This window comes from Camelus dromedarius, chromosome 3, assembly GCF_036321535.1.
Source record: "Camelus dromedarius isolate mCamDro1 chromosome 3, mCamDro1.pat, whole genome shotgun sequence".
Classification (NCBI taxonomy): domain Eukaryota; kingdom Metazoa; phylum Chordata; class Mammalia; order Artiodactyla; family Camelidae; genus Camelus; species Camelus dromedarius.
In genome coordinates this window covers 30,248,627-30,276,487 of record NC_087438.1, presented here as the reverse complement: position 1 = coordinate 30,276,487, position 27,861 = coordinate 30,248,627, and the positions used below count along the sequence as shown (strand labels likewise).

General features: G+C 37.9%; 1 protein-coding gene across 6 annotated transcripts; it reads left to right on the top strand.

Moving 5' to 3' along the window:
* The first annotated feature begins 5,713 nt into the window (after positions 1 to 5,713).
* TMEM267 (transmembrane protein 267) lies at positions 5,714 to 27,360 on the top strand. 6 transcript variants are annotated; one of them, XM_031444690.2, is made up of 4 exons: positions 5,714 to 6,186; positions 8,348 to 8,471; positions 16,517 to 16,904; positions 25,118 to 27,360. In XM_031444690.2, the coding sequence occupies exons 3-4, from the start codon at positions 16,593 to 16,595 to the stop codon at positions 25,451 to 25,453; spliced, it is 648 nt and encodes a 215-aa protein (XP_031300550.1). In that variant the 5' UTR covers positions 5,714 to 6,186; positions 8,348 to 8,471; positions 16,517 to 16,592; the 3' UTR covers positions 25,454 to 27,360. The 6 variants fall into 6 exon arrangements, with proteins under 6 accessions (XP_031300550.1, XP_031300546.1, XP_010999242.1 ...); XM_031444686.2 differs by having other exon boundaries at positions 5,714 to 6,513; XM_011000940.3 differs by having other exon boundaries at positions 5,714 to 6,587.
* Positions 27,361 to 27,861: the final 501 nt, after the last annotated feature.

Below are 27,861 nucleotides of genomic sequence, written 5' to 3'. Positions count from 1 at the left end.
TGAACAATGTATTTCACATTTGAGAAAAAATTTTTATAAAATTGTACAGTTCTTGCTGTTTTATCTTGTGGAGCATTCACTATGAATCAAGTGTTTTTCAAATTAATATGCAGAATTGTGTGCATTGGTTATTTGCTTTAGTCTCTTGAGTCTCTCCAAGTATTTTCCAGTAGAACCATGAAGAGAGAATTAGATCTTAAAAAAACAAAACAAACAATGTAGGCCATATTGCTTCAAGCTATGAATAGAGCACTTGAGCTAAGACTAAATTTTATCTGAACTTTCTCATGTACTACATATTTTCATTTGTTTTGAACATCTCAAAAGATTATGCTACAAAATGTGTGGAGACTTTTAACATCAATAGACAGATCTCCAAACAGAAAATCAGTAAGGCAACAGAGATCTTAAATGACACAATAGAACAGTTAGAGTTAATTGATATTTTCAGTATATTACATCCAAAAAAACAAGAACATACATTCTTTTCAAGTGCACATGGAACATTCTGTAGGACAGACCACATACTAGGACACAAAATAAGCCTCAACAAATTTAAGAGGATAGAAATTCTTTCAAGCATCTTCTCTGACCACAATGGCATGAAACTAGGTATCGGGTCGGGTGGAGGGGATGAGAAAAAAATGACTGTATGGAGACTAAACAAACAAATGCTACTAAAACACCAGTGGGTCAGTGATGAAATCAAAGAGGAAATCAAAAAAAATACCTTGATACAAATGACAATGAAAACATAACCACACAAAATCTATGGGATGCAGCAAAAGCAGTCCTGAAAAGGAATTTCACAGTGATACAGGCCTTTGTCATAAAACAAGCAAAAAAATCTCAAATAAACAACCTAAACTACCACCTAAAAAAGTTAGAAGAACAAAGAAAATCTAAAGCTAGCAGAAGGTAAGAAATAATAAAGATCAGAGAGGAAATAAAACAGATTTAAAAGCAAAAGGAAAAAAATCAATAAAACCAAGACCTGGTTTTTTGAGAGTAAATAAAATTGACAAACCTCTGACCAAGCTTACCAACCCCAAAAACAAAGTGAGAAATGAAAGAAGAGCAGTAACAACTGATAAGACAGATATACAAAAAACCATAAGTGAATACTATGAACAATTACATGCCAACAAACTAGACAACCAGAAGAAATGGGTAAGTTTCTAGAAAAATACAGTACAATAAAACTTAATCAAGAATAAATCATTTGAACAGACTGATCAGTAGAAGTGAAATAGAATCTGTAATTAAAAAAACAAAAAAAAAGCTCCCTGCAAACAAAAGTCCAAGATGGCTTCACTGGGGAATTCTACCAAACATATAAAGAACTTATACTGATCCTTCTCAAATTTTCAAAAAAGATGAAAGAGGAGGAAGCACTCCCAAAGGCATTCTAGGAAGCCACATTCACCCTGATACCAAAACCAGACAAAGACACTAACAAAGAAGAAAATTACAGGCCAGTATCTTTGATGAATATAGACACAAAAATTCTCAACAAAATATTACCAACCAAAACCAACAACACATTTTAAAAAAAAAATCACACACTACAATCAAGTTGGATTCATCCCAGGGTCATAGGGATGATTTAACATTTGTAAATCAATCAATGTGATACACCACATCAACAAAAGGACAAGAACCACATGATCATCTCAGTCAATGCAGAAAAGGCATTTGATGAAATTCAACACCCATCTATGATAAAAACTTTTACCAAAGTGGATACAGAGGGAACATATCTCAACACAATAAAAGCTATTTATGACAAACCCACAGCCAACATAATACTCAAAGTTGAAAAGAAAGCCTTCCTGATAAAATCTGGAACATGACACAGATGCCCACTCTCACCACTTCTATCCAACATGGTATTGGAAGACCTAGTCACAGCAATCAGATAAGAAAAAGAAAAGGGATTCAAACTGGAAGGGAAAAGGTGAAATTGTCACTATATGCAGGTGACATACTATATATAGAAAACCCTAAAGACTCCACACAAAAACTACTAGAACTGACAAATTCAGCAAGGTAACATGATACAAGATTAACATACAGTAATCTGTTGCATTTCTTTACACTGACAATGAAATATCAGAAGAGGAAAGTAAAGAAACAATCCCTTTTAAAATCACATTAAAAAATGCTTAGGAATAAACCTGACCAAGGAGGTGAAAGACTTATAAGTGGAGAACTATAAAACATTGATAAAGGAAATTAAAGATGATTGAAGGAAATGGAAAGATATCCCATGCTCCTGGATTAGAATTAATATTGTTAAAATGGCCATACTACCCAAAACAATCTACAGATTTAATGTGATCCCTATCAAATTACCCAGGACATTTTCATAGAACTAGAACAAATATTTCTAAAATTTATATGGAATCATAAAAGACCCAGAATTGCCAAAGCAATACTGAAGAAAAAGAACGAAGCTGAAGGAATAACCCTCCCAGACTTCAGACAATACTACAGAGCTATAGGAATCAAAACAGTGTGGTAATGACATAAACAGATGTATGGATCAATGGAACAGAAGGGAGAGCCCAGAAATACACTTACACACCTACAGTTGGTTACTCTTCAACAAAGGAAGCAAAAATATACAGTAGAGAAAAGACAGTCTCTTTGGCAAGTGGTGTTGGGAAAGCTGATAACTCAAAATGGCTTAAAGAGTTAAACAGAAGACAGGACACCATAAATATCCTAGAAATGAACATAGCCAAAACATTTCCATACGTAAATTGTAGCAATGTTTTCTTAGGTCAGTCTCCCAGGGCAATAGAAATAAAAGAAAAAATAAACAAATGGGACCTAATCAAACCTATAAGCTTTTGCACAGCAAAGGAAACCATAAACAAAACAAAAAGACAACTTCTGGACTGGGAGAATATATTTACAAACAATGCACCTGACAAAGACTTAACTTCCAGAATATACAATTAGCTCATACAACTCAATAACAAAGAAACAAAAAACCCAATCCAAAAAATGGGCAGAAGACCTAAACAGACATTTCTCCAAAGAAAACATACAGATGGCCTGTAGGCACATGAAAAGATGCTCAATATTGCTAATTATCAGAGAAACGCAAATCAAAACTACAATGAGGTATCACCTCACACCAGTCAGAATGCCCATCAATAAAAAGTCCACAAACAACAAATGCTGGAGAGGTTTGGGAAAAAGAGAACTCTTCTGCACTGTTGGTGGGAATGTAATTTGGTGCAGCCACTACGGAAAACAGTATGGACATTCTTTAAAAAAAAAACAAAAAACTAAAACTAAAAATAGAGTCACCATATGATCCAGCAATCCCACTCCTGGGCATATACCAGGAGAAAACTCTAATTCGAAAAGATACATGCACTCCAATGTTCACTGCAGCACTACTTACAATAGCCAAGACATAGAAGCAACCTAAATGTCCACCGACAGATGACTGGATAAACAAGATGTGGTATGTACACACACACACACACACACATACACACACACACACACACACACACATATACACACTGGAATACTACAGAGCCATAAAAAAGAATAAAATAATGTCATTTGCACCAACATGGATGGACCTGGAGATTCTCATTCTAAGTGAAGTAAGCCAGAAAAAGAAAAATATCATATGCTATTGCTTATATGTGGAATCTAAAAAAAAGAAAAAAAAAAGACACAAATGAAGTTATTTACAAAACAAAAAACATACTCACAGACAAAGATAACAAATTTATAGTTACCAAGGGGTAGAGGAGGTGGGAAGGGATAAATTGGGAGTTCGAGATTTGCAGATACTACTATATGTAAACTAGATAAACAAGTTTCTTTTGTACAGCACAGGGAACTATATTCAATATCTTGTAATAACCTATAATAGAGAATATGAAAGCCAATATATGTATGTATATGTGTGACTGAAACATTATGCTGTACACCAGACATTGACACAACATTGTAAACAGACTATACTACAACAGATTTTTAAAAACAAAGAAAAAGAAAAGATACATGCACTCCAATGTTCAAAGCAGCACTATTTACAATAGCCAAGACATGGAAGCAACTTAGATGTCCATTAACAGATGATTGGATAAAGATGTGGTATCTTTATGCAATGGAATATTACCCAGCCATTAAAAAGAATGAAATCATGTCATTTGCAGCAACATGGACAGATCTAGAGATTATCATATTAAGTGAAGTAAGTCAGACAGGGAAAACAAATATCATATGATATCACACATTTGTGATACATGAACTTATTTACAAAACAGAAACAGGCTGGGGCTCACAGCCTTCAAGGTATTAGCCTGCTGTAACTCTCTTTGCCAGACAAAGCAATAATGCTGCTCTTTTCTTTGCTCCCCCGGCAAAAAACAAAACAAAAAACCAAAGAACAGAGAACCCCCACAGAAACAGGCTAACAGACATGGAAAACAAACATATGGTTACCAAAGGAGAAGGGGGGGAGAGGACTAAATTAGGAATTTTGGATTAGCAGATACGAACTACTAAATATAAAATAATAAACAAGGTCCTACTGTATAGCACCAGGAACTATATTCAATATCCTGTAATAACTTATAATGAAAAAAACATGTACAACTGAACTAGTATGCTGTACATGAGAAACTAACACAACATTGTAATTCAACTATACTTCCAATAAAAAAAATTATACCAATATAACCAGAAATGTTCTGATTAACTTGTGATTTCTTGAAAAGAACAGACTCTTCACATAAAAGGGAATAAGCAACAGATGAGACAAGGAGAAAAATAGAAAGCAAAGCAAGCAGAGTGTAGCAGGTTAGGAGTGATAATCAGCAGTTTAAATGGGCACAATACTCTTTAGCTCCTCTCACTTCGGGCTCCCTACTACCTTCAGGTCTCAGCACAAATATCCCTTCTTCAAGAGGGGGGCCTCCCCCAGTTACTACATTACTGTATTTATTTTACAGCACATATGTCAATCATCCAGCTTCTTTGTGGTCTGTATCCTCTACTAGAACTTAAGCTGCAATAAAGTTATTCTTTACCTTTATTACTAGGCATAGTGCCTGGTATATTGTGCACACTCAGTATGTATTGTATAAATAAATAGTGCCTTTGGGCAGTAGGCTGACCACAGAGAAAATAACTGTAAATCTTCTTTTGGTTGCAGGAAACCATCTGTGGTTGTCCCTAAAGAACTCTAGGAAGCCTAGAGTATGATAAGACGTGTACCATGCTGCCCATAAGAAATGCCAAATTATAACTGCATTCGGACAGAAAAAACACCTAATATTATGGTTAATGCATTCAGTGATAGATCATTTTAGCAAACATTTAAGCTGTGCAGGTAAAAATACATGTAATTTCCTCCCTCAGCTGAGTCTTTCCCGTTCGCTAAGAACTGAGTGTAACAAGCAGTGAAAAGTTCTAACAGTAACTGAGCCACATTTTAAGGTTCTGTGAGGAGTCTAGCCGCTTGAGATTGAAGATTTGGATTTTCTATGGTCTCTTTCTCAAGTATATAATCAATATAATCCCACTGCTGCTCCTGCTTTACGTTGGATACTAGTTTTGAGCAACTGTAGGTACGAAAGAGAAAGAAATGTTCCTCCCTGAGCCTCCCCTTTTGGGCCAGTGCTTCCTAGCGTCAAGCCAGATGTCTCCTTGGTGCTTAGAGCGCACCCACCACTCCGAGGTAGGGAGACGGGATGGGAACTGGCCGGGCTCACCATACAAGCAGCGTCTTGTCTCCAGTTAATCAGGGTCAAGCTACCCTTTAAGTGGCTTTTTCGACTAGTGAGCACTTAGTACTCATGATGACGCGTTCTGGCCACGTCACTACAGTCCACAAGGAAGAGCCGCCCCCAGTGTTCACCCGCACAGAGGCCAAGAATAATTATCAAGAAATCCCCAAGGCGGTGGTGAAACGTCACGGAGGAGCGTCAGGTGTACAAGGTCGCGAGCTCTCGTCTCGTGGAAACCTCCAACACCCACCCTGAGGAATCCCTGGAAGGAAGTTGGAGTATCCGTACACCCTCGGAACCCACGACGGCAGAGGGCTCCGAGCTCAGGCGTCTGGGCACAAGGCCGCGCGTCCGACGTTCGGGAGTTAATTCTGCGTCCCCCTTCCCCGTCGCCAGGTGGCGCCTTATGGCTAGGTCGGCGGTAAGTCTGTAGACGGCGCCCGCTAAACCGAGAACGAATCCTACGGTTCGGCGGAAAGAAAGAAGCAAGGCACTTTGTAGTTCTCACCCCACCTTCCCAAAAGTCTTTTTGTGGCGCAGGTCTGAGGGGAACTCCAGGTATCCAACCGCACTCAAGCGTCCTTCCCGCCGGCTCAGCGTGGGACCGGTATCCCGGCGTCCTCTCGGCCTGCGCTGCGGGGTGCAGCCGCTCTGGCCCGCGGCCGGCATCTCTGTGGTGCAGACAGAGGCGGGCGGGGAGGGGCGGGGCCTCCGTTCGCGCCACGGGCTTCAGCCGCGAGAGCAGATGGTGGGTGCGGCTGAGCTGCTCGAGGAACCCGGCGGGAGGGGCACGGTCTGGACGCCGCCAAACTGCGTCCTGAGGTGGGAGGCCAGAGGCGGGGACCAGCTGAACCTGAAGTCTGGAAGATCCAGGTTCCCGATGGGGAGGGCGTGCAGGAGCAGCCGACTTGCGGGACCCGAGACTGTCGGAGTGCTCAGTCCTTACTGGTCGGTGGCCCCGGGATCTGGGCGGTCCCTGCACCGCCCTTCGGCTTCATCCCGCCTTCTTGGTCCCTTAGGCGTCCTGCCCTTGCCAAGGTTTCTCGCCCCTCGCGTTTCCCAGGCTCAGGGCTGAGTGCCGGGGGTCTTGCCGGAGCTGCCCGTTTTCATTTTAACAGCGTGAGAGCCCTTAATGCGCCCCTGCTCCTGGAGGCGTGATTGTGATGAGTGTAACAGGCTCCCTTCCCTGCGGACGGAGGGGTTTCCTACCCTATTTTCCTAATAGACATTTTAAAAATTACTGCATCACGCCAACCTTGGGAAAGAAAGACTTTGGGAATTTGCCAAGACTTGCTGAAATTCAGAATTGTATGTTTTATTCGTAATAGTCATAGGGATAAACGTTTTATATGCAGGTTATGAAAAGTATCTGAAACGGAGCAAGATTTGTGTTTTCTTTCTTTGCAGGTTACCTGTATTAGGTTTGGCATCTGCTTTAGGTATTATAGCATTAAAGAAAAATATATATTAAGTTTAGTAATAGCTACAGTTCGGCGAAGAGGCCTTATTTGTAACGCATAATAAAGGCAGTTTTCGGATTTTAGACCATGCTGTCACCACAGGGTTTTGTAAATATTTGTGTTGGGGGTTATTGGGGGAGGAAGAGGGTGAAGCAGAAAAAGACATTTCTGTCAGGAATTTGTTACCTCTTACTTGCTTTGTAATGATGTTTAAGAGATTATTAACAAACAGTGCACAATAGTGTGTAATTAAAGTAACTGGCTAAGTGTGTGTAGAGTTAAGGAGAGAGAGGATTACTACTGCGTATACTTTGAAGGCCCCATAGTTGATGGCATTTTACTATAATGAGGGATGAAGTGTGGCAGAATTTAGCCATTATAGAAGGTGGCTCCTGCAAGTCAGAGAGAAATTTATGATCCGGGTACTGGCTGTTATGGCAGAGAAATCATTCCAAATCTTTAATTCACAGGCTGAGGATTTGCTTACCTGCTTACCCCTTGTATTAATAAAGTAAAATATTAAGGAACCTGCCCAACAAAAGTGAGTATGTAAAGTAAACATAAAGCTGTTTGACAATTTAAGAGGTTCTGAAGTTCATTCTGTTTGTAGGGGGAGGAGCAGGAAGTGAAAAAGGAAAAAGGAAAATGGGACGCTTAGTTAATCGAAATATCTGCACCAATAATTGGAGTGGAATAGATGTCAGAATTGTGTTTCTGGGACCATAATTATTTATACCTTTCTTGAAAATAGAAACTATTGTTTTAGTTATCTATTCTTGCATAACAGATTACCCCCCAAACTTAGAGGCTTACAGCTGAACATTTATTATCTCACTGTATGTGGGCCAGGACTTGAGAAGAGGCTTAGCTGAGTGGTTTTGCTCAGGGTCTCATGAAGTTGTAGTCCAAATGGTGGCAGGGCTGCAGGCATCTGAAAACTTGACTGGGGCTGAAGGATCTGCTTCCAAGTTCACTCAATTGAGATTTTGTTCCTTTCTCATCAAGCAAGTTGTTTAAACTTTCCATTTAAAATGCATTTTGTGCTGCCCCATTATGTGTATCTGTTCCTATTTGTAAACCACAAAATAGTTATTTTCTATATAGTAAGTTTTTCTTTTTCAGGTCACTTTAAATTTGGATCATCATTTAAATACATGAAGTGATCTTCTGATGTTTCACTTTGCTCGTGACACTTTACTGGCTGCTTGATCCTTTTAGTATCTGGACTCATCAAGTAAAATGTAAGGTGAGTAACATTTAAATATATTTCGTGATGATAAAAATTGTTTAGTGAGTAAAAGAAGATGGATGTAATGCAGTGGCTTTATAGAAACAGCATGCAGTTTGTAATTAGGTAGATAATGACCTTTTATTTCTGTCTGATTTCTGGGATAAAGTTTGACAATAAATTTGTAATGAAATGCATATGTAAGCGCAGTTTGAGTGGCAGAAGAGCTATTCTGTTCAGCCTCTGTGTAGTCTCTGTCCAGCCTACGTTCTCCCCGGACTCAGCCACCTGAGTGGCCTTCTTTCTCCTTAGGGCTGATTTACAGCACGGCTTACTGAAGGGGAGGGATATTGCTGCTTCTGCTGTATCTCTCTGGTTTGGTCACTAATTCAAGCTTTCTGTGTCCCAGTTCCCATCTAGCTAAGTGGATACTGTCATTTATCTTTGGCTCAAAGGAATATTTCATAGACTTTAAAATTACATGCACTGAGCCTTTAAATACATTGACTTATTTATCCATTCAACTGTCAAATGTTTACTTTGCAAAATAGAGACAAATAATTCATAATTTGTCTCTGTAATTCAAATCCTGAGGTTTATAGAAAGGATTCATGACCTTGGAGGGGTCTTTTGCATATTTTGCATTTTAGTCATATCTCTTATTGAAAGTACCTTGAAATCATTATTTCCTAATCCTGGGAGAGTCTGTAGACTAGAACCCAAACTTATTGCTTTAAAGAACAGTTTTCTTTTTTGCCAATGACCAAGAATATGAGGATTGTTGTAGATTCCATTAACAAAATAGTTGCTCTCTGCAAAGTATTTTTCACATTAATAAAAAAAGAATGAAAGGAACCTGCATAAGTTTATTTCATCTAAAGATACAGAAATCTTTCATACAGACTTTTCATGTGTCTACTAATACATAAATATGAACAAACTAGTTTTATAGTATAAATTTGACTTATGAGAATTGTATATAATTTTATTAATGTTTATTAATGTATCCTAATATTTTTATTAATACATATTTATAGTGTTATAAATGTTTCTACCTTTTTAATTAAACTTTTAAGAAGCTGACTTTAACATCATGATGTGAATTGTTTAATTACTTCTGACTGTTAACTTTTCAAAGTCGCTTTATTGGCTTTATGTTCATAATAGCAAGACATTGAAAATTTGTAAGAGATCAAAGAAAGGGAAAAAAAGTAAGGATCACATGTAAGCCCACCAGTGAGACAAGCCAAATGAACAGCCTTCCAGATTTTTTAATGCATATGCACATATTTTTAACAAAAATGCAATATTTCACGTATTATTTTATAGGCTACCATTTAAAATTTAACACCTATTGAGTATTTTTCTATGTCAATAAATATGGGAATAAGGGTTTTTTTTAATGGCTGCATAGTTGTGTGGAATGTATTTCACTAGTCCTGTATTTTGGACATTTAGTTTCTGGTTTTTCCTTATAAACAATACCATGCTGAACATCCATGTGTAATTCTTTGTATTTATCTAATTCATTTCTTAGGGTAAATTCCTAGAATTGGAAATGCTAAGTCAAAAGTGTTTGCTCATCAGTTTTTAATGATTTTTGATACATATGCATATTGTCAAATTGTCTGCTAGAAAAGTTGTACCAATTTATACTCCTGCTAATGCTCTGTAAGAGTGATCATTCACCCACCGCTAACAGAAAGAATTAGCAAGCTTTTGTCTGTCTTACACTGAAATCTCATTGTTTTAATTTAAATTCAATTGAGTACCAATAAAGTTGAAATCTTTTAATAGTTTTTTTTTAACTATTTGCATTTCTTCCTTTTCCAAGCTGCCTTTTCGTAGACACTGTCCACATTGTTACAGGGATACTTATTTTTTCTTTTTATTCATTTTAAGAGCCCTTAATAAAGTAATGCTTGTAATCTTTCTCCAGGATAACTGTACTAAATTTCCTCTCTTTATTTGTCTTTAACTTTGCCATGTAGAAGTTTTATATTTTCATATAGTGATGTCTATCAGTATTTTAAAAACAATTTTGAGCTCAGTTCTGAAAGTCTAACTCGCTGAATTATATAAAAGTCTGTTTACAAATTCATATAAATATTCCAGATTTATAACCCAACTGATTACAAAAACCCTAGAAAATTTCCAGGCAGCTGGTCATTCAAACTGATTCCCTGTCTTAATTTAACAAGAGAAGTGGTCAGTATTGCAAAACTCTAATCGATACGAATATGACATTTTAAAATCTACAGTTGTTTGATTTAACAACTGTACCGTATAAAGCTGCACATTGCACAGATGATCCAGTCTCAGGTTTCCTCTGATAATTGACTCTCTGGTAATACTTAGCAATTAAAGCCATTTGTAACAGACTGATTACAAACGTGGACTGGTCATTTCCTGTTCAGTATAGTATATTCCTCTTCTAATGCATCTTGAAGGAGAAGAGAACCCACCTTCTACTATATATGCTGAAAAGGCCAAATACTATCTTTTCTAACCTCCCTTGCAACTAGGGTACAGGCATGTGACCAGTGCCCACTCTGAATTTTGTATTGAGAGCAAAGAAATAAACATAAACAGGAATCTTTCATGGTAGCAGCAGACAGGGCAGCACTGGCAGCCGTGCCCATGGTCACATCTAGTGATGGGTTCGGCAGTGGAAGCGGGGCTCAGTGGTGGTGGTGGGGTCTTCACAGGTGTCTGCTGTCATTTTCACTGAGGTGCTTGAGGCATAGGTTTGAAGCCTGGTTCTTGAAACCTGGCAGGTCTATGACTTCCCAATATCCTTTTTTAAATTTATTTTTTTAATTCTTATTTTATTTTTTTGGAGGGGGGAGGCAATTAGGTTTATATATATATACGTTATGTTATGTTATATATATATAACGTGTGTGTGTGTGTGTGTGTGTGTGTGTATATATATATGTTAATGGCGGTACTGGGGATTGAACCCAGGACCACATGCATGCTAACACCTGCTCTACCAATGAGCTATACCCTCCCCTTTCCAAATATCCTTTTAATAAATGTTTTTCTCTTTTACTGCCAGAGTGTTTTCTGTTCTGTGCACTTAAGAATCCTAACTGATATAGCATCTGAGTGAAATAATCTTTCCTTACTGATTTGAAATTAGACATACATTTCCTCCTCCCCATACACACTTGATCTGTCTTGGACTTTGTACTTACCTTTCAGTATTCACATTACTCTACTTTTTTGAAGTTTATCGGCATTTACTCTTTCAAATAAAATTTAGAAAGTTTGTGAAGCTGCTAGAAGAAAATCCCTTTATGATTTTGATTAGAATTACATTGTGGATTAATTTGAGAAACTACCACCCATGTTGTCTTCTTACTCAGTTAAATGCCCTGGCTCTTGTGTCAGTGCAGTTCATCAAAGCAGCAGAACCGCTTTGCATGCTAAAGGGTAAGAAATTAATCACAGGGCTTAGACCTTCTGTAATTGTGGGGCTGGGAGAGCAGCTGTGCAGGCTGTTGTCTCGAGTCTGCCGTTGAGCCTGAAGCTGCCACAGATCAGCTGGACAGACAGTTGGGAAGGGAAGGTGGGTGTGGATGAGAACAAGGACAGGGGGACCTGCACTGGCCTCTCACCAACTCCAGTTTTGACCCCATGGGTAACTGGCAGAGCTGGCACTTCTGACCTTGGGGTATACACGCTGGCCCAGGATTTGGAGAAGGTGATGGAGGATGTGGTGGGAGCTGAAGGAGCTGCAAACCCAGCTGCTTCCTATGCCAACACGGTGAGCTGACAGGTCAGCAGAACACTTAACAAGCTCCACACTGTCTAACACTGACCTTCAGAGTTTAACAAAACGGCTGCTGCTTCACCCCCGTCTTCCAAGTCCCATATGCAGTGTCCCCTGTGGCCAACCTTGCCCAGAACCATACAAGGAGGGGCATTCTGTACTTGCACCTTTGCTGTGTTGTCACAGCCCAAAGCCACCTGAGCTTTAATTAGCTGGTTGGCCTTTTCCATCCTTTAATACAGTTTTGTCCTTTGCTTCATACGTGTTACCTGTTCAGTTGATTCCTTGATCTTTGAGTTTTTGTTGCTATTCTGAATGTACATTTCCCCATATTGTCCCCTTATGATTACTACTGATATATTAATGTTTATCTTGAATTAGCCACGTTTTGCAACTTAAATTCTATTCAATTCATTCTCTTGGGTAGGAAGTCATTTCACTTACACACTAATGTAATGATCTTTTTCTTCCTGTCAGGGTGATAACACAATTTTCTTTCTCTCCTTCCATCCATCCCTCCATCCCTTCCTTGCCTCATTACATTGATTAAAACTGCCAGAACAATATTATAGTAGCTGTACTGTTTTTTTTCAATCCATATATAGATTTTTTCTAATTGAAGTGTAGTTGATTTAGCATTTCAAGTGTACAGCAAAGTGATTCAGTTATACTGCTTCTGACTTTCAAGGTAATGTTTTGTGGTTTTCATCATTTTGGTTTTCTATTAACCTAGTGGTTGTTACTGTTTAGTGAACATAAGAATTACCTGTTTAGAACCCTGCTGTCATAACTCAGAGCTCTGTAATTGTGGCTCCACAATATTTGGCATTTAGTGTGGGTATTAATCATGTTCACTTTCCTTTGCAGAGAACCTTTTTTTTTTCCTTGTTTTTTTCAGACTAGGAAACGCTTAAGGATTTTCTCTTTTTTTTTTTTTTTTTCCTTTCAGTGCCCAACTCTGTCCTTTTTTCCCCCCCTCAAGCTCTGGGAAAATTCTTTGAAAGTGTTCTTGTTCACTGTGCTTTTCGAAGCATTCATTTTACTGTGCATTGCTTCTGTTGACTTTTTGTTTAGGCAGTCAGGCTTTTTATCTCCATAATCTCTTTCTTGTCTTCAGATTGCTCCTTTTATATGAAAGGCTGCTATTGTTATCAACAGTGAAGTATATTTTCCTTGCTTTTTAACATCTTTATTGGAGTATAATTGACATGTAATAAACTGTACCTATTTAAAATGTACAGCATGATATGCTTTGAGGTAGGTATGAAACTATGGACCATGAAACCATCACCACAGTCAAGATAATGAACACATCTGCCCCCCCCCCCGATTTCCTTATGCTCCTTTTTAATGCTTCCTGTCCTTCCTGTCTCCAGGCAACCACTGATCTGCTTTCTGTCACTTAGTTTGCATTTTCTAGAATTTTTCATAAATGGAATCATACTATGTACCCTTTTAAAAAACGTATTTCTAAATGAAAATGTCAAACATAAAGGTAGAGTACAGTATAATGAACTAAATTATATCCATTACCTAAATTTAACCATTATAACATTTTCCCGTAATGCTTTTCTTATTTACTTTTCAAAAATTAATAGAATTTATTTTTTATAGCAGTTTTAGGTTTCCAGAAAAATTGAACAGAGTACAGAGTGTTCCCATATATTCCTTTTCCCTCTGCACACATTTCCCCCTATTGTCAATGTTTTGCATGAATGTGGTGCTTTTGTTACAATTAATAAACAAATATTGATACCTTATTATTGACTAAAGTCCGTAGTTTACATTAGGGTTCATTCTTTGTGTTACACAGTTCAATGGGTTTTGACTACCTACTTTTTGTTGTTGTTGTTCTGGCTTAGTATTATTTTAGGATTCATTCATGGTTTTGTCTGTATCCCTTTTTTGTTTCTTTTATTCTTTTTCCCCATATTTTGTTTAGCCAGTTGGGTTGTTTACAGTTCAGAGCTAACGGAGAGAAAGCTGCTATGAACACTGATGTGCAAATCTTTGTGCAGATATTTGCTCTCATTTTTCTTAGGTAAATACCTCGGAGTGGAATGATGGTGTCATATAGTATTAGTATGTTTAACTTTTTCAGAAACTGGAAAGTGGTTGTATCATTTTACATTTCCACCAGCAAGGTGTGAGAGTTTTGGTTGCTCCGCATCTTGCCAACATTTGGGATGGTCAGTCTTTAATTTTAGCTATTCTAATAGTTATGTTTGTAATCTCATTGTGGTTTTAATTTTCATTTCCATAATAATTAATGATGTTGAGCATATTTCATGTGTTTATTGACCATCTGTATATTATCTCTGTAAAGTACCTTTTCAAATCTTTTGCCCATTTTTGTATCAGTTTCATTTTCTGTCCTCAAGTTTTGAGAATTCTTTAATCTGTATATAAATCCTTTATCAAATATGAGATACACAAATATTTCCTCCCAGTCTGTGTCTTGTCTTTTCATTCTCTTGACATTGTCTTTTGAAGGGCAGAAGTTCTTAACTTTGATGAAGTTCAATTTATCAAGTTTTTAAAAGATTGAGCTCTTGATGTGGCTACGAAGAACTCTTTGTATAACCCAAGGACAAAAATATTCTCCTGTGTTTTCTTCCAGAAGGTTTATAGTTTTGTGTTTTACTTTTAGGTCTGTGATCCATTTTGAGTTAATCTTTGTATAGGGAAGAAGGTATGGATTGAGGTTTATTATTTTTACATATGGATTTCCAGTTGTTCCAGCACCATTTGTTGAAAGGTGTATCTTTTCCCCATTGACTTGCCTCTGCATGTTTATCAAAAATCAGTTCACCATGTATGTGTGAATCTATTTCTGATCCCACTCTCTCTTCTGTTTCATTGATCTGTTTGTCCATCTTCATACCAATACCAGATTCTTAATTACTGTGGCTTTATCATAAGACTTGAAACCAAATGGTGTAAGTCCTTCAACTTAGTTCCTCTTTTTCAAAGTTGTTTTCCTGTCTAGGTCTTTTGCATTTTGCTTTTGGTTTTTGAATATATACAGTGAGCTATGTATAGTTTTTTTTATTACAGAATGGAAGTTGAAGTGTTCTCAATAAATCATTTAATTATTCTTTAGTCTCAGAATTAAAACAAAACAATATAAAATAAGCACTTCAGGTATCACACAATATTGTGTGTGGATAAATGATTTCAATATTCTGTGCCAGGTGAGCACTCAGCACAGCATTAATTGCTTTGTTATATCAACTAAGGTTCTTTGGTTAGAGGCAACTGAAGGGAAAGGGGATTTACTGGGAAATTTACTGGGAAAATCCTCTGACAGCTCATAGAAGTGAAAAGTGAGCTTCCGGAACTGGGGCAGCTCTGAGAACCTTGGGGACTGAACCTAAGGACTTGATGTCCTTATGATTCTTTTTTCTTGGGCTGTTCCAAATAGTGGAGTCCATGGTCTGTAAGAAGAAAAGGAACTTTCTCCATCAGCTCCACTTAGGAAAATTAGAGAAAAAGAATCTGATTGGCCCAGCCTGGGTCACCTTCATCACTAGAGTAATCACAATTAACCACTCCTGGACAATTATTACTAATTAGTAATTGCTAGTTAATCGCTACTACTAATAAATGAGACAGAGAATTCTAATTAGTCAGCTCCAGAATTTGGGTATTGTGATGAGCAGTTTTCCCAAAGGAAAAGGATGCTGTTACCAGAGAAAGTATGGAAAGTAGTTGCTGGGTACACAGACACAGTGGATGCCCACTACTGTGTAGTATACATTGTTGAAAGATGGAACTATTTGGTGACCTCAGAAAAGTAATAGATTAAAATCAGTGGGCTTTCTTAAGTTTCCCTTGATACATGCTACCGTCTTAAACTGTTGTTCCTACAAAGCTAATTTCTCTTTGGGCCACATGGCATATTATTATATATAAATTTAAGAAATACCATTTCTTTTAATACTTGAAAGTTGCTAAGAGCGTGTATCTTAAATGTTCTCACCACACACAAAAATGGTAACCATGTGAGGTGATGGAGGTGTTAACTAACCTTATTGTAATCATTTCACTATATATGTGTGTATCACATCATCATGCGGTACACCTTAAACTTACACAGCGCTATATATCAGTGATATGTTAATAAAGCTGGGACAAATAAAATGAAACTACAGACAACAGTTAAAAGAAAGGAAGATAATTTTCACAGATTGGTTTTACACTTGTAAAATGACTGCTGATACTGTTTTGTGTACATAGTCATCCCATAATCTTCATGAATGTTTTTCTCTGCTTTCTATTTTAGGGTGACTGGGAATGTAAACAAGAAGAAGCTGTGTGTCTCCCGATGGCTGTCAGTACATGCTAACGTAGTGTTGGTGATGGCATCCGAGACTGAGAAGACCCATGCTTTGCTCCAGTCTTGCAGCCCTGGATCTCTTATTTCCAGCCTTGGTCTGGGGCTGTTTTGCTTCGTGGCTGATAGACTTCTTCAGTTTTCCGTAATTCAACAAAATGACTGGCTTCGAGCCCTCTCAGATAACTCAGTACATTGTATGATTGGCATGTGGTCCTGGGCAATAGTCATCGGAATCAAGAAGAAGACTGACTTTGGAGAAATCGTTTTAGCTGGATTTTTAGCCTCTGTTATTGATGTAGATCACTTTTTTCTAGCTGGATCCCTGTCTTTAAAGGTAAGAAGTCTATGTGTTTAATTCTTCTGGTCTTTCCTTTAATTTCTTTCACACCATTATATTGATCTTCACAGCATCGTTTGAGTTAGAGCTAGAGAAGATGAGCCTTATTTCAAAACAGGAAAGCCCACTCATCCAACTTTACTGAGCCCTGAGTGCTGCCCTGGGGGTGCACTCAGATGTGTGGCTGACCACATTACCTGGCATCACAAAGTGCCGTCGATGTGCCCAGGGCAAGGGCTCACTAATTGTACCCAAGGAGTTCCATGCTGGCTTTGCAAAGGATGTGCTTAGCCAAGTCTTGAAGGGAAGTTAGCCAACTGCTTGAAAGTAATGGGGGTCATTCTCAGGGCCATCCTGGTCCTTTCTGTATCAGGGTTCTTTCTGCAGGGACACACTTACACTTTCCCCCTATCCTTCATGTTTTACAGTTAATGTGCAGCTCCTAGGTGCTCCATAACAGCTGAATAGCTTTAAGCTGATCCCTGGGCCTGGGGAATGACTTTAATGGAGTCGTTCATTCCTCAAGTCCCCCTTGGGGCCAAGGTGTGCATTTCATTGGGCTGATTAGGACACAGTCCCCAGTGGAGAAATTGAAGGATTTTATTGAGTTTTCAGGGATTTAGCTATATGGTAACTTATTAGTCTTGAGAATGAACTAAGCCTAAAATGGCAGTTCAGATAATATTTTCTAAATGTCAACAGATTTACCTAATGTTTATGTGTTCATAATCTGTAAATGCTTCAGGAAAGAAATACAGACAAACTCATAGACTAACACTGGCCTGGAACACTCCCTGGCTTACCTAGTAGGTGTTTAGTAAACATTTGTTGAACCAATAAGAAATGATCATTTCTTCCTATTATGAGCCAAGTTCTGTACCAGATACTTCTCAGGTTGTCTCATTTATTTAGAAATTCAGTAAGTAGGGAATCATTACTTCCTTATTACAGACAAATTCTAACTGTTCTTGCTGTAAGTAGAGGCAGCATAGCAGTGCTGATGATCAGAAGCAGACCAGAGTCTGAATCCTAGTATGTACTCTTACCAGAACATTTCTCTACTCTAAGTCTAAATTTCATCATGTGTAAAATGTGGATTGTAATGTTACTTCCCTCATATGGTGGTTGTGAGGAGTAAGTGAGTATGTTAAGTGACACACCCTGGCAAAGAGTTCACAGTGAATGTTAGTAGAGGTTATAAACAGTGTGATTTAGGACAGTGGCCAAGATAGAGGAGTAAAAAGACCTGAGCTCACCTCCTCGAATGAACACATCAAAATCATGGCTCTCTGCAGAAGTACCAAAAAGACTAGAAGCTACCAGAAAAGATCTACAACTAAAGACATAAAGAAGGAACCACAATGAGATGGGTAGAGGGGTGGACTTGCGATATAGTCAAATCCCACACCAGGGCAGCCCACACACTGGAGAACTATTATATTGCAGAGGTTCTGCCACAGGAGTGAGAGCTCTGAGCCCCACATGAGGCTCCCCAGCCCAGGGGTCTGGCATTGGGAAGATGAGCCCCAGAGCATTTGGCTTTGAAGGGCAGCAAGGCTTAACTGCAGGAGCCCTTCAGGACTGGGGGAAATACAGACTTCATTCTTAAGGAGCACACACAAAGTCCTACATGCACTGGAACCCAGGGCCAAAGCATTAATTTTATAGGAGCCTGGGCCAGACCTCCCTGCTTGTCTTGGAGAATCTCCTGGAGAGGCAGGGCCGGGGGTGGGGAGGACAGCTGTGGCTCAACATGGGGACGTAGACACTGGTGGCATATTTATTGGAAATCATTTAAATGTGTGAACACTCCTGCTGGAGGCTGTCATCTTAGCTTGTTAGTGCCAAGATCTGGCACCACTCAACACCCTGCAGGCAACAGTGCTAGGACACCTCAGTCCAAACAACTATCTGGGTGGGAACCCAGCCCCACCTGTCAGCACTAAGGTTGCTTAAAGACTTCCTGAGCTCAGAGCTACCTCTAGACACGTCCATAGCAAGGCCCTACCCACCAGAGGGCCAAGACCCTGCTCCACCCACCAGCGGGCAGGCACCATCCCTGCCCACCAGGAAGCCTGCACTACCCTCTAGACCAAGCCTTCCCATAGCAAGCGAGACCCTACCCTGGGACCAACTGGGCCCCAACCCTGTGCACTAGCAGGCCAATGCAACCTTGAGGACACCATGGACCCCATACCCAACTGTGACAGCAACCAGAACTCCCCTCCAAAAAAACTGAAACTAGCTCTGGGATCCCTGGGCCCTGCAGCCAGACTCCAGGAGTCAATTCTGCCTGCCAGTAGCCCTCCACTAACCCCAGGAACTGGCTTCACCAGCCAGTGGATAGGCAAAAGCCCCAGCGTCTTCAGGACCCTGTCTCTGCCCACCAGTGAGCCAGCATGAGCCTTGGGGCCGCCTAGACTAGAGTTCTACAACCAGCCACCTCATAACCAGGCCCTGCTAAACAACAGCCAGCAGCATCAGCACAAGAGAGGGCCTGGCAACCAACCAGACCAGGGGCCAACCAAGCCTACCAGATGGCCCATAGTCACCCTCCACAACAGGACCCACACAGCATATACCTTGGGTGACAAGAGGAGAGTGCACTGGTGGAATGCACGGGATGTCTCCTACAGAGGACCAACCACTTCTCCAAGGCTGAGAAATGTAACTAACCTACCACATACATAAAAATAAAAAATAGCAACTCGGACAAAATGAGGCAGCAGAGGAATATGTTTCAGATGAAGGAACAAGATAAAACCCCAGAAGAAGAACTAAGTGACTGGAGCTAGGAAATTTACCCGAGAAAGAGTTCAGGGTAATGATCATAAAGGTGATGAAAGAACACAAACACGTGGAAGCTAAACAATATACTAGTGAACAACCAACGGATCAGTGAAGAAATCAAAGAGGCAATTAAAAAATACTTAGAGACAAATGAAAATGAAAACAAGAGGGTCCAAAGCCTATGGGATGCAGCAAAAGCAGTTCTAAGAGGGAAATTTATAATGATCCAAGCTTACCTCAGGAAACAAGAAAACTCTCAAATAAACAACCTAACCTTATACCTAAAGCAGCTAGAGAAATAACAAAGCCCAAAGTTAGTAGAAGGCAAGAAATCAGAAAGATCAGAGCAGAAATAAATGAAATAGAGATTTTTTTAAAAATAAGAGAAGATGAGTAAAAAACTAAAAACTGGTTCTTTGAAAAGATAAACAGAAATGACAAACCTTTAGCCAGACTCATCAAGAAAAAAAGGGAGAGGGCTCAAATCCATAAAATCAGAAATGAAAAAGAAGTTGCAGTTGACACCACAGAAATACAAGGGATCATAAGAGACTACTAGGAGCAGCTATATGCCAGTAAAATGGACAACACAGAAGAAATGGACAAATTCTTAGAAAGGTACAATCTCCCAAAACTGAACCAGGAAGAAACAAAATATGAATAGACCAATTACCAGTAGTGAAATTGAATCAGTAATTTTAAAACTACCAACAAACAAAAGTCCACAACCAGATGGCTTCACAGATGATTTCTACCAACCATTTAGAGAAGAGTTAATGCCTATCCTTCTGAAACTAATCCATAAAATTGCAGAGGAAGAAACTCTTCTGAAGTCATTCTGTGAGGCCACCATCAACCCAGTACCAAAACCAGATACAGTTTCAATGCAATCCCTATCAAATTACCGATGGCATTTTTCACAGAACTAGATCAAATAATTTTAAAAGTTATCTGGGAACACAAAAGACCCCAATAGCCAGAACAATCTTAAGAAAGAACAGAGGGAAGAAGCATGCTTCCTGACTTCAGGCTCTACTACAAAGCTACAGTAATCAAAACAGTATGGTACTGGCACAAAAACAGACACACAGACCAATGGAACATCCCAGAAATAAACCCAGGTGCTTATGGTCAATTAATCTAGACAAAAATATACAATGGAGAAAAGACAGTTTCTTTAATAAGTGGTGCAGAGAAAATGGACAGCTATATGCAAAAGAATGAAATTAGAACATTCTCTAACACCATATACAAAAATAAATGCAAAATGGATTAAAGACCTAAATTTAAGAGTCAACACTATAAAACTCCTGGAGGAAAACATAGGCAGAACGCTCTCGGACATAAATCACAGCAGTATTTTTTTTTTTGAACCAGCTCATAGAGTAATGGAAATAAAAGCAAGAATAAACAAAAGGGACCCAATTAAACTTAAAAGTGTTTGCACAGCAACGAAACCATAAACAAAATGAAAAGACAGTATCTACAGAATGGGAGAAAATATTTCAAACAATGTGACTGACAAGGGATTAATTTCCAGAATATACAAATGGCTCATACAGCTCAATTTTTAAAAAAATCAAAAAATGGGCAGAAGAACTGCACAGCCATTTTCCAAAGAAGACATCCAGATGGCCAACAGGCACATGAAAAGATGCTCAACATCACTTATTATTAGAGAAATGCAAATCAAACAACAAGATGTCACCTCCCACCTGTCAGAATGGCTGTCATCAAAAAGAACACAAATAAATGTTGGAGAGGGTGTGGAGAAAAGGAAACCCTCACACACTGTTGGTGGAAATGTAAATTGGTGCAGTCACTATGGAGTACAGTATTGGAAGTTCCTTAAAAAGTTAAAAATTGAGTTGCCATGTGATCCAGCAATCCCACTCCTGGGCATATAACCAGAAAAAAAACTAATTCAAAAAGATGCATGCACTGCAATGTTCATAGCAGGACTATTTACAATAACCAATGCATGGAAGCAACCTAAATGTCCCTTGACATGTGAATGGATAAAGAAGATGTAGTATATATGTATATTTGTATACAATGGAATATTACTGAGTCATAAAAAAGAATGAAATAATGCCATTTGCAGCAACATGAATGGACCTAGAGATTATTATACTAAGTGAAATATGTCAGAAAAGACAAGTATCATATAATATCACTTATATGTGGAATCTACAATAATGATACAAATGAACTTATTTATGAAACAGAAATAGACTCACAGACATAGAAAACAAACTTATGGTTACCAAAGGGGAAAGGCTGAGAGGGAGGTTTAAATTAAGTTTGGGATTAACAGATATACACTACTATATATAAAACAGATAAACAAGAAGGACGTACTGTATAGCACAGGGAACTATATTCAATATCTTGTAATAAACTATAATGGAAAATAAACTGAAAAAGAATGTATATATATATACACACACATATATGTATAACAATAATTTTCCTGTACACCTGAAACTAACACAACATTGTAAATAAACTGTACTTCAATAAAACAAAAACAAAGTGTGATTTATAAATGCATTCATCTAGAATTTAAGTATTCCTGTTGTAATTTTAAAAAAAAATTTAGGCTGTATACTGTATTTATTCTTTGAATCATTTAGAAGCAGTTGTGTTAAGAATATGAGCCATAGAATCAGACAGAGCTAGAACCAGACCACAGCTTTGCCATTTGATAACTGTACACCATAAGGAATTTACCTAGCCTCTCTAAGTCCCAGTTTCCTCCTCTGTAAAATAATTCCTAAGTCATAGGAATGTTTTAAAGATTAAATGAGAGACTGCGGATAAAGTATAGCATACTGCATGTATTGATCCTTATTTTTGAATGAAGTATTAAAATTTTTTCACATTCACCATCAGATTGTATGTGGTCCTGAGGAATAAATATCAAAACTGAATGAGTATTTATGATACTTAATTTTAAAAATTTATTCATTTTATTGACATATAGTTTCTGTACAATATTATGTAAGTTACGGGTGTACAGTATATAGTGATTTGCAATTTTAAAGGTTATATACTCCATTTATAGTTATTATAAAATATTGACTATATTCCCTGTGTTGTACAATATATGCTTGTGGCTTATTTTATACCTTATAGTTTGTACCGCTTACTTCTTTACCCCTAAATTGCCCCCTCCCTCTTTCCTTCTCCCCACTGGTAATCACTATGTGTTCTCTATATCTGTGAGGCAGCTTCTTTTTTGTTATATTCACTAGTTGGTTGTACTTTTTAGATTCCACATATAAGTAATATATACTTGTTTTTAAGTATCTATTTTTACTTATATTTTTAAGTTATCTAGCTTTACTTCTATAATTTTATGGTAATGTCCTTTTCTTCTTTCACTGTTTATCTATGAATGAAAAATCTGCATGGATTATTTTAGAAGTCAACCAAGCAAGAGAAATTTCTTGTTTCTTCCTTAGCATCTATTACTGTAAATTGGCTTCACAAATAAAAGTGTGAAGAGTCCCTATTCCTCCACACATCCAGAGCGTAACTGCTCATCATCTCAACACGAGGCTGTGGCTCTCCTCTCAGTAGTGATTACCGTAGGCACCCCTGTCCCACCCTGCCATTGGGGAGCACGACATATTGTGGGTGTAGAACTTAAAAACAAAGGTGGAGACAAAAATGGCATAAGACAGAAATGTTATATGTTCTGACCAAGGAGAAATAAAACAACTAAGTGTGGAGGAGAAGGGAGAGGAAATAGGGATGTAGGAACATCAAATCAATAAACTTGATTGATGTTCATTCTGTAGGTGGGAGTTAAAGAACCCTGGGTTTACAGGATTCCCAGTTTAAGCGTGATCTGATTTGACAGCGTGACAAGGTACAGACTCTTCAATGGATGACTTTCTTTTTAATGTGGTGGAAAGGTGGTGTCCTCTAACTTTTTTTAATAGGGACCTAATTTTTGCCTCTGTGACTTCTTTTTTTCCCTTCATCACTCAGTCTTCAAAGGCTACCTCTCCCTTCCTTTGTACCATCTTCTCCCCCAGCCAGAACTAATGCCTTTTACAACCTTGAATCATGCCCACTTTTAAGTCTTTTCTCTGTAGTCACTACTTTGATCTACCAGGACCCTTTTTGGTATTTTCACATGTGGGGTGAACTTTCTTTTTCTGATGGTAACTTTAGATCAATCTTAGATTTCCCTTCATCTTTCTTCAGCATTGGCTTTTCCTGGCTTCAGGCAGGAGTATGTAAGAGAGAGCTCTGATTTGGTGTTTATTTTAATACTTTAGAGTATTTGAAGTTTGGGCATTCTCTGACTTCTAGCTATGTTGAGTGGGGCTTGATACAGTTTTATTTGTCCTTGTTCTGTAATGTGGTGTGGGGATGTGTGGGGAGATTTGAATTTAGGCAGTCTTCTCTATCCTCAGCTTTCTCCTTTTTAGAAATTATCTAGTTGGAAACTAGCCTTTAGTATATGTGAGAATAAAACCTTACTCCTCGGTCATTCGGGGGTTAAGCCTGAAATTTTCATTTCATATTGATTACATTTTTACAGTGGTTTAGAAATATTACTGAAGTTTAACTCAGCTTTTGAATACTTATTTAAAATAATATACTCTCTAATGTTGTTGTAAATAAATTATGAAAGTATTCAAGGCTAATATGAAGTGTTTACAATGAAAATACTCCCCTTTAATGCCTTTATTAATTGAAGAATGGGTGAAGAAGAGGGGTAAGATAGGGGAAGGGGATTAAGAGGTACAAACAACTAGATGAAAAATAAATAAGATACAAAGATGTACAGCACAGGGAATATGATCACTATTTTATAATAACTGTAAATGGAGTATCGTCAATAAAAATTTCAAATACTATGTTATACACCTGAAACTACTATAACATTGAAAAATCAACCATACTTCGATTTTTAAGAAGTTTAACTGAAGAATATTTTGTTCAGTTGTGAAACATTTTTCAATGCTCTTAGAGGCCCAAGACAATTCTTTAAAACTCCAAATTTACACAAACATACATTTAGGACATAAATTATGTATGTATTGTGACTTTTCTAAGCAAATAATATGAAACTTAAATTAACCACATGTTCTTGAGATCTTGATTTCATATCTAGGGGGAGGGTTTAGCTCAGGGGTAGAGTGCATGTTCAGCATGCATGAAGACCTGGGTTCAATCCCCAATACCTCCACTTAAAAATAAATAAATAATCTGAATTAACCCTCCCTCAAAAAAAAAAACCCCATATTTAATGCAAAGTATATTTTGAGGTGGCATAGAAAATGTCTCCTTTGCATTTCCAATACCTGCAGGAAAATAGATGATTACAAATATTAGGAAGCATCTATCAAATTTTGTTTGCGGAGAAGGAAATGATACTAGCTCCTGCTTTTCCCCTGCAGGCTGCTCTGGCTCTTCCTCGAAGACCTTTCCTTCACTGTTCTACTGTGATACCCGTTGTGGTTCTGACCCTGAAGTTTACTATGCACCTTTTCAAGCTCAAAGACTCATGGTGCTTTCTTCCCTGGATGTTATTTATATCCTGGACCTCACACCATGTCCGAGATGGAATTCGCCATGGCTTGTGGATGTGCCCATTTGGAAAGACTTCTCCTTTGCCATTCTGGCTTTATGTAATCATCACATCGTCTTTACCTCACATCTGTTCATTCATTATGTATTTCACAGGGACCAGACAGATGATGTCTTCAAAACATGGAATTCATATTGATGTCTGAGGTAACCATGTGGCAGTCTTAGAGGAGCACTGGTTGAGACAATGATATTTAAGGATTGCCAACATTAAAGTGAATTTTTAAAAAGGTGTTAGGTACTTAACATTAATTACTAGAATTCCTGAGTCCTCTTGCTCAAGAGGCATGTACAATTTTTAAAAATTATATATTTGTTGTATTCCTCTTTTCCGTAACACTCCAGTGCAATATTAGAGTTTTGTTTATTCCATGATACATTTGTATTTTTCTTCTATTTATCTGGCTTTACTAATGTTATTAGATTTACATCTAGTTAAGTTTTCTGGAAGTATGCTTTTAAGGTAGTTCATTTCCTGGTGAGAAACAGCTCACATTTTAGGATGACTGATTTGTGAAAAGTTAACATTACATTTGGAGCCACAGTTTCCTGAGATGGTGAAACAATGAAATGGGCAAAGTATATGAGATTATAAGTAAGATGTATAGTGAATGCTAACATTTCTTTATGGCACATATTTTGATCCTGACTGAAGTTTAATTTGCTAAGGGCTTTAGTCAGTTTTGACTACTGGCAGAGTCTTGTTTCAATGCACTTATGTTATAATATTCACAAAAGACAGTAACATGAGACCTAGGCTGTTGTTTCAGAAATAACTTCAGGAAATAATTACTGTAATATGTTGGCTCTAATAACATCTTACCAAAGTATTATTTTTTCAGTATCTCTGCCCCCAGATCTCGTATGTTGGAGTTTTAACTGTTTTGAAAAACATACCTAAACATAACAAAATATTTGTTCAAAATTAACATTAACAAAATATTGATACTTGCTCATAACCATAGAATTCACACAAAAAGGACTTGAATCAATGTCATTTCAAATGTAAACGCCTGAATGTACCATTAAAATTATTTGTTGCTGTCAATTTGTTTATGTACTATTCTAAAATATTACACCAGTTAAATTGTTTTTTTAAATGTGCCTGATACTGAGAAACAAAACTTTTTTTTTTTCCAGAATAAAGTAGTTTTAGGAAATTGGCTATTTCCTTTGTTCTTTCAGGTTGATCGTCTGTAAAAAATGATTAACCTTTATTAGAGAAGGAAAATTGAGTTGCTGTAAGTTTCACATTTGCACAGTTTAATGTTACTTTGATATAATAGTCAGTGCCCCAGAAGTACCTGCTTTTTTGTGGCATTTGTACCATCTGCTGTCTTCAGATTTTCTTACATATTTGTGTTCTGTCATGCTGATGCTTGTGTGCCTTATTCTCTGACAAGGGATGAAGCAATGCCTTATCCAAAGCAGATTTTTCATGTTTATTAAACAGAGTTCTGTAAATTGTTACAAAGGGGCAAGCTCTTTAGTTTTTCCTTTTGTTTTTAACCAGTTGGTTGCAGTCTCTTATGTTTTACAATTTATTAGATCTTACAGTCTGTTACTGTCTTTGGAGAGCAATTATTGTGTCAGTTTGGTTGGTTTCATAGTATTATATAGTGGGGTAAATTTGATTTAAGGAAGAGATTTTTTTTAAGTGTATGATTTTAGAAATCCATGGAAATAAAGCATATATATTGTGTAACTTTTTCTGACTAAATTATAAAACACTCCCTTTTTTTCCCTCTCCATACTAAACAAAGGAATATCATAAAATTAAAGGGCTTTATTTAAGAATGTCACATTGGCATTTGGGGGGTTGTCCCAACTTTATTAGAATGGGAATCCACTTTGACCATGACTCCTTGCTTAAACAGTAACTGCAAATTTTAAATGTGGTTTAGCTTTGTTCCTACCTCTGCTGTCAGTAATGTTTCTTTCCTCTAAATGGTCTCTGAAAGCTGTGATTATACCCTCCAGAAATATAGCAACCAATTTCCCATGCCACCATTCTGTTCCTTTTTTTTAGTGAAAGAGTTTGTGTCAATACAACTTAATGTTGAAAGTTGGACTGTATTGTCTTTACGTGTGTGTTTTCTCCAGGCTCTAGACATCCTCTTTTCACTTAGTGTTTCTCTCTTGGCTGTTTCACTGATCTGACCTCCCAATCTACTGTTTTCTTGAGCCACTTTAGTTATGCTGGCTACTCAGGAGAACTTTTGTCACGTCTGCTTGAACTATTGTCTACTCATCCCCAAGTCTGGTTCCCTTTAGCGGTGGGCTAAGAACCCTTGTTGTGTATGGGTTAATGCTCCCATTTGTCCTCACCTCCTTTCTTTAACGTGGACCTCTCTTCTCCTAGGCAGCCACCCCTTTTCCCCTAGTCAGGCAGATACTTCCTGGTACCTTTTTCTTATAGCCAGTAGAAGAATTACTTGGTTTTTCCCATTTTCCCAACTGAAGGGGAGAGAGGACCAGGGGCTGTCCCGGTCCTTGCTCACCACTTTCATGGCTAAACCTTTCATCTGTCACAATTCTCAGTCATTTGATACCT

Coding starts and splice junctions, on each gene's coding strand:
- TMEM267 (XM_031444690.2), top strand. CDS start 16,593: ATGGCATCCGAGACTGAGAAGACCCATGCTTTGCTCCAGTCTTGCAGC. Junction 16,905..25,117: donor CTGGATCCCTGTCTTTAAAG/GTAAGAAGTCTA, acceptor TTTCCCCTGCAG/GCTGCTCTGGCTCTTCCTCG.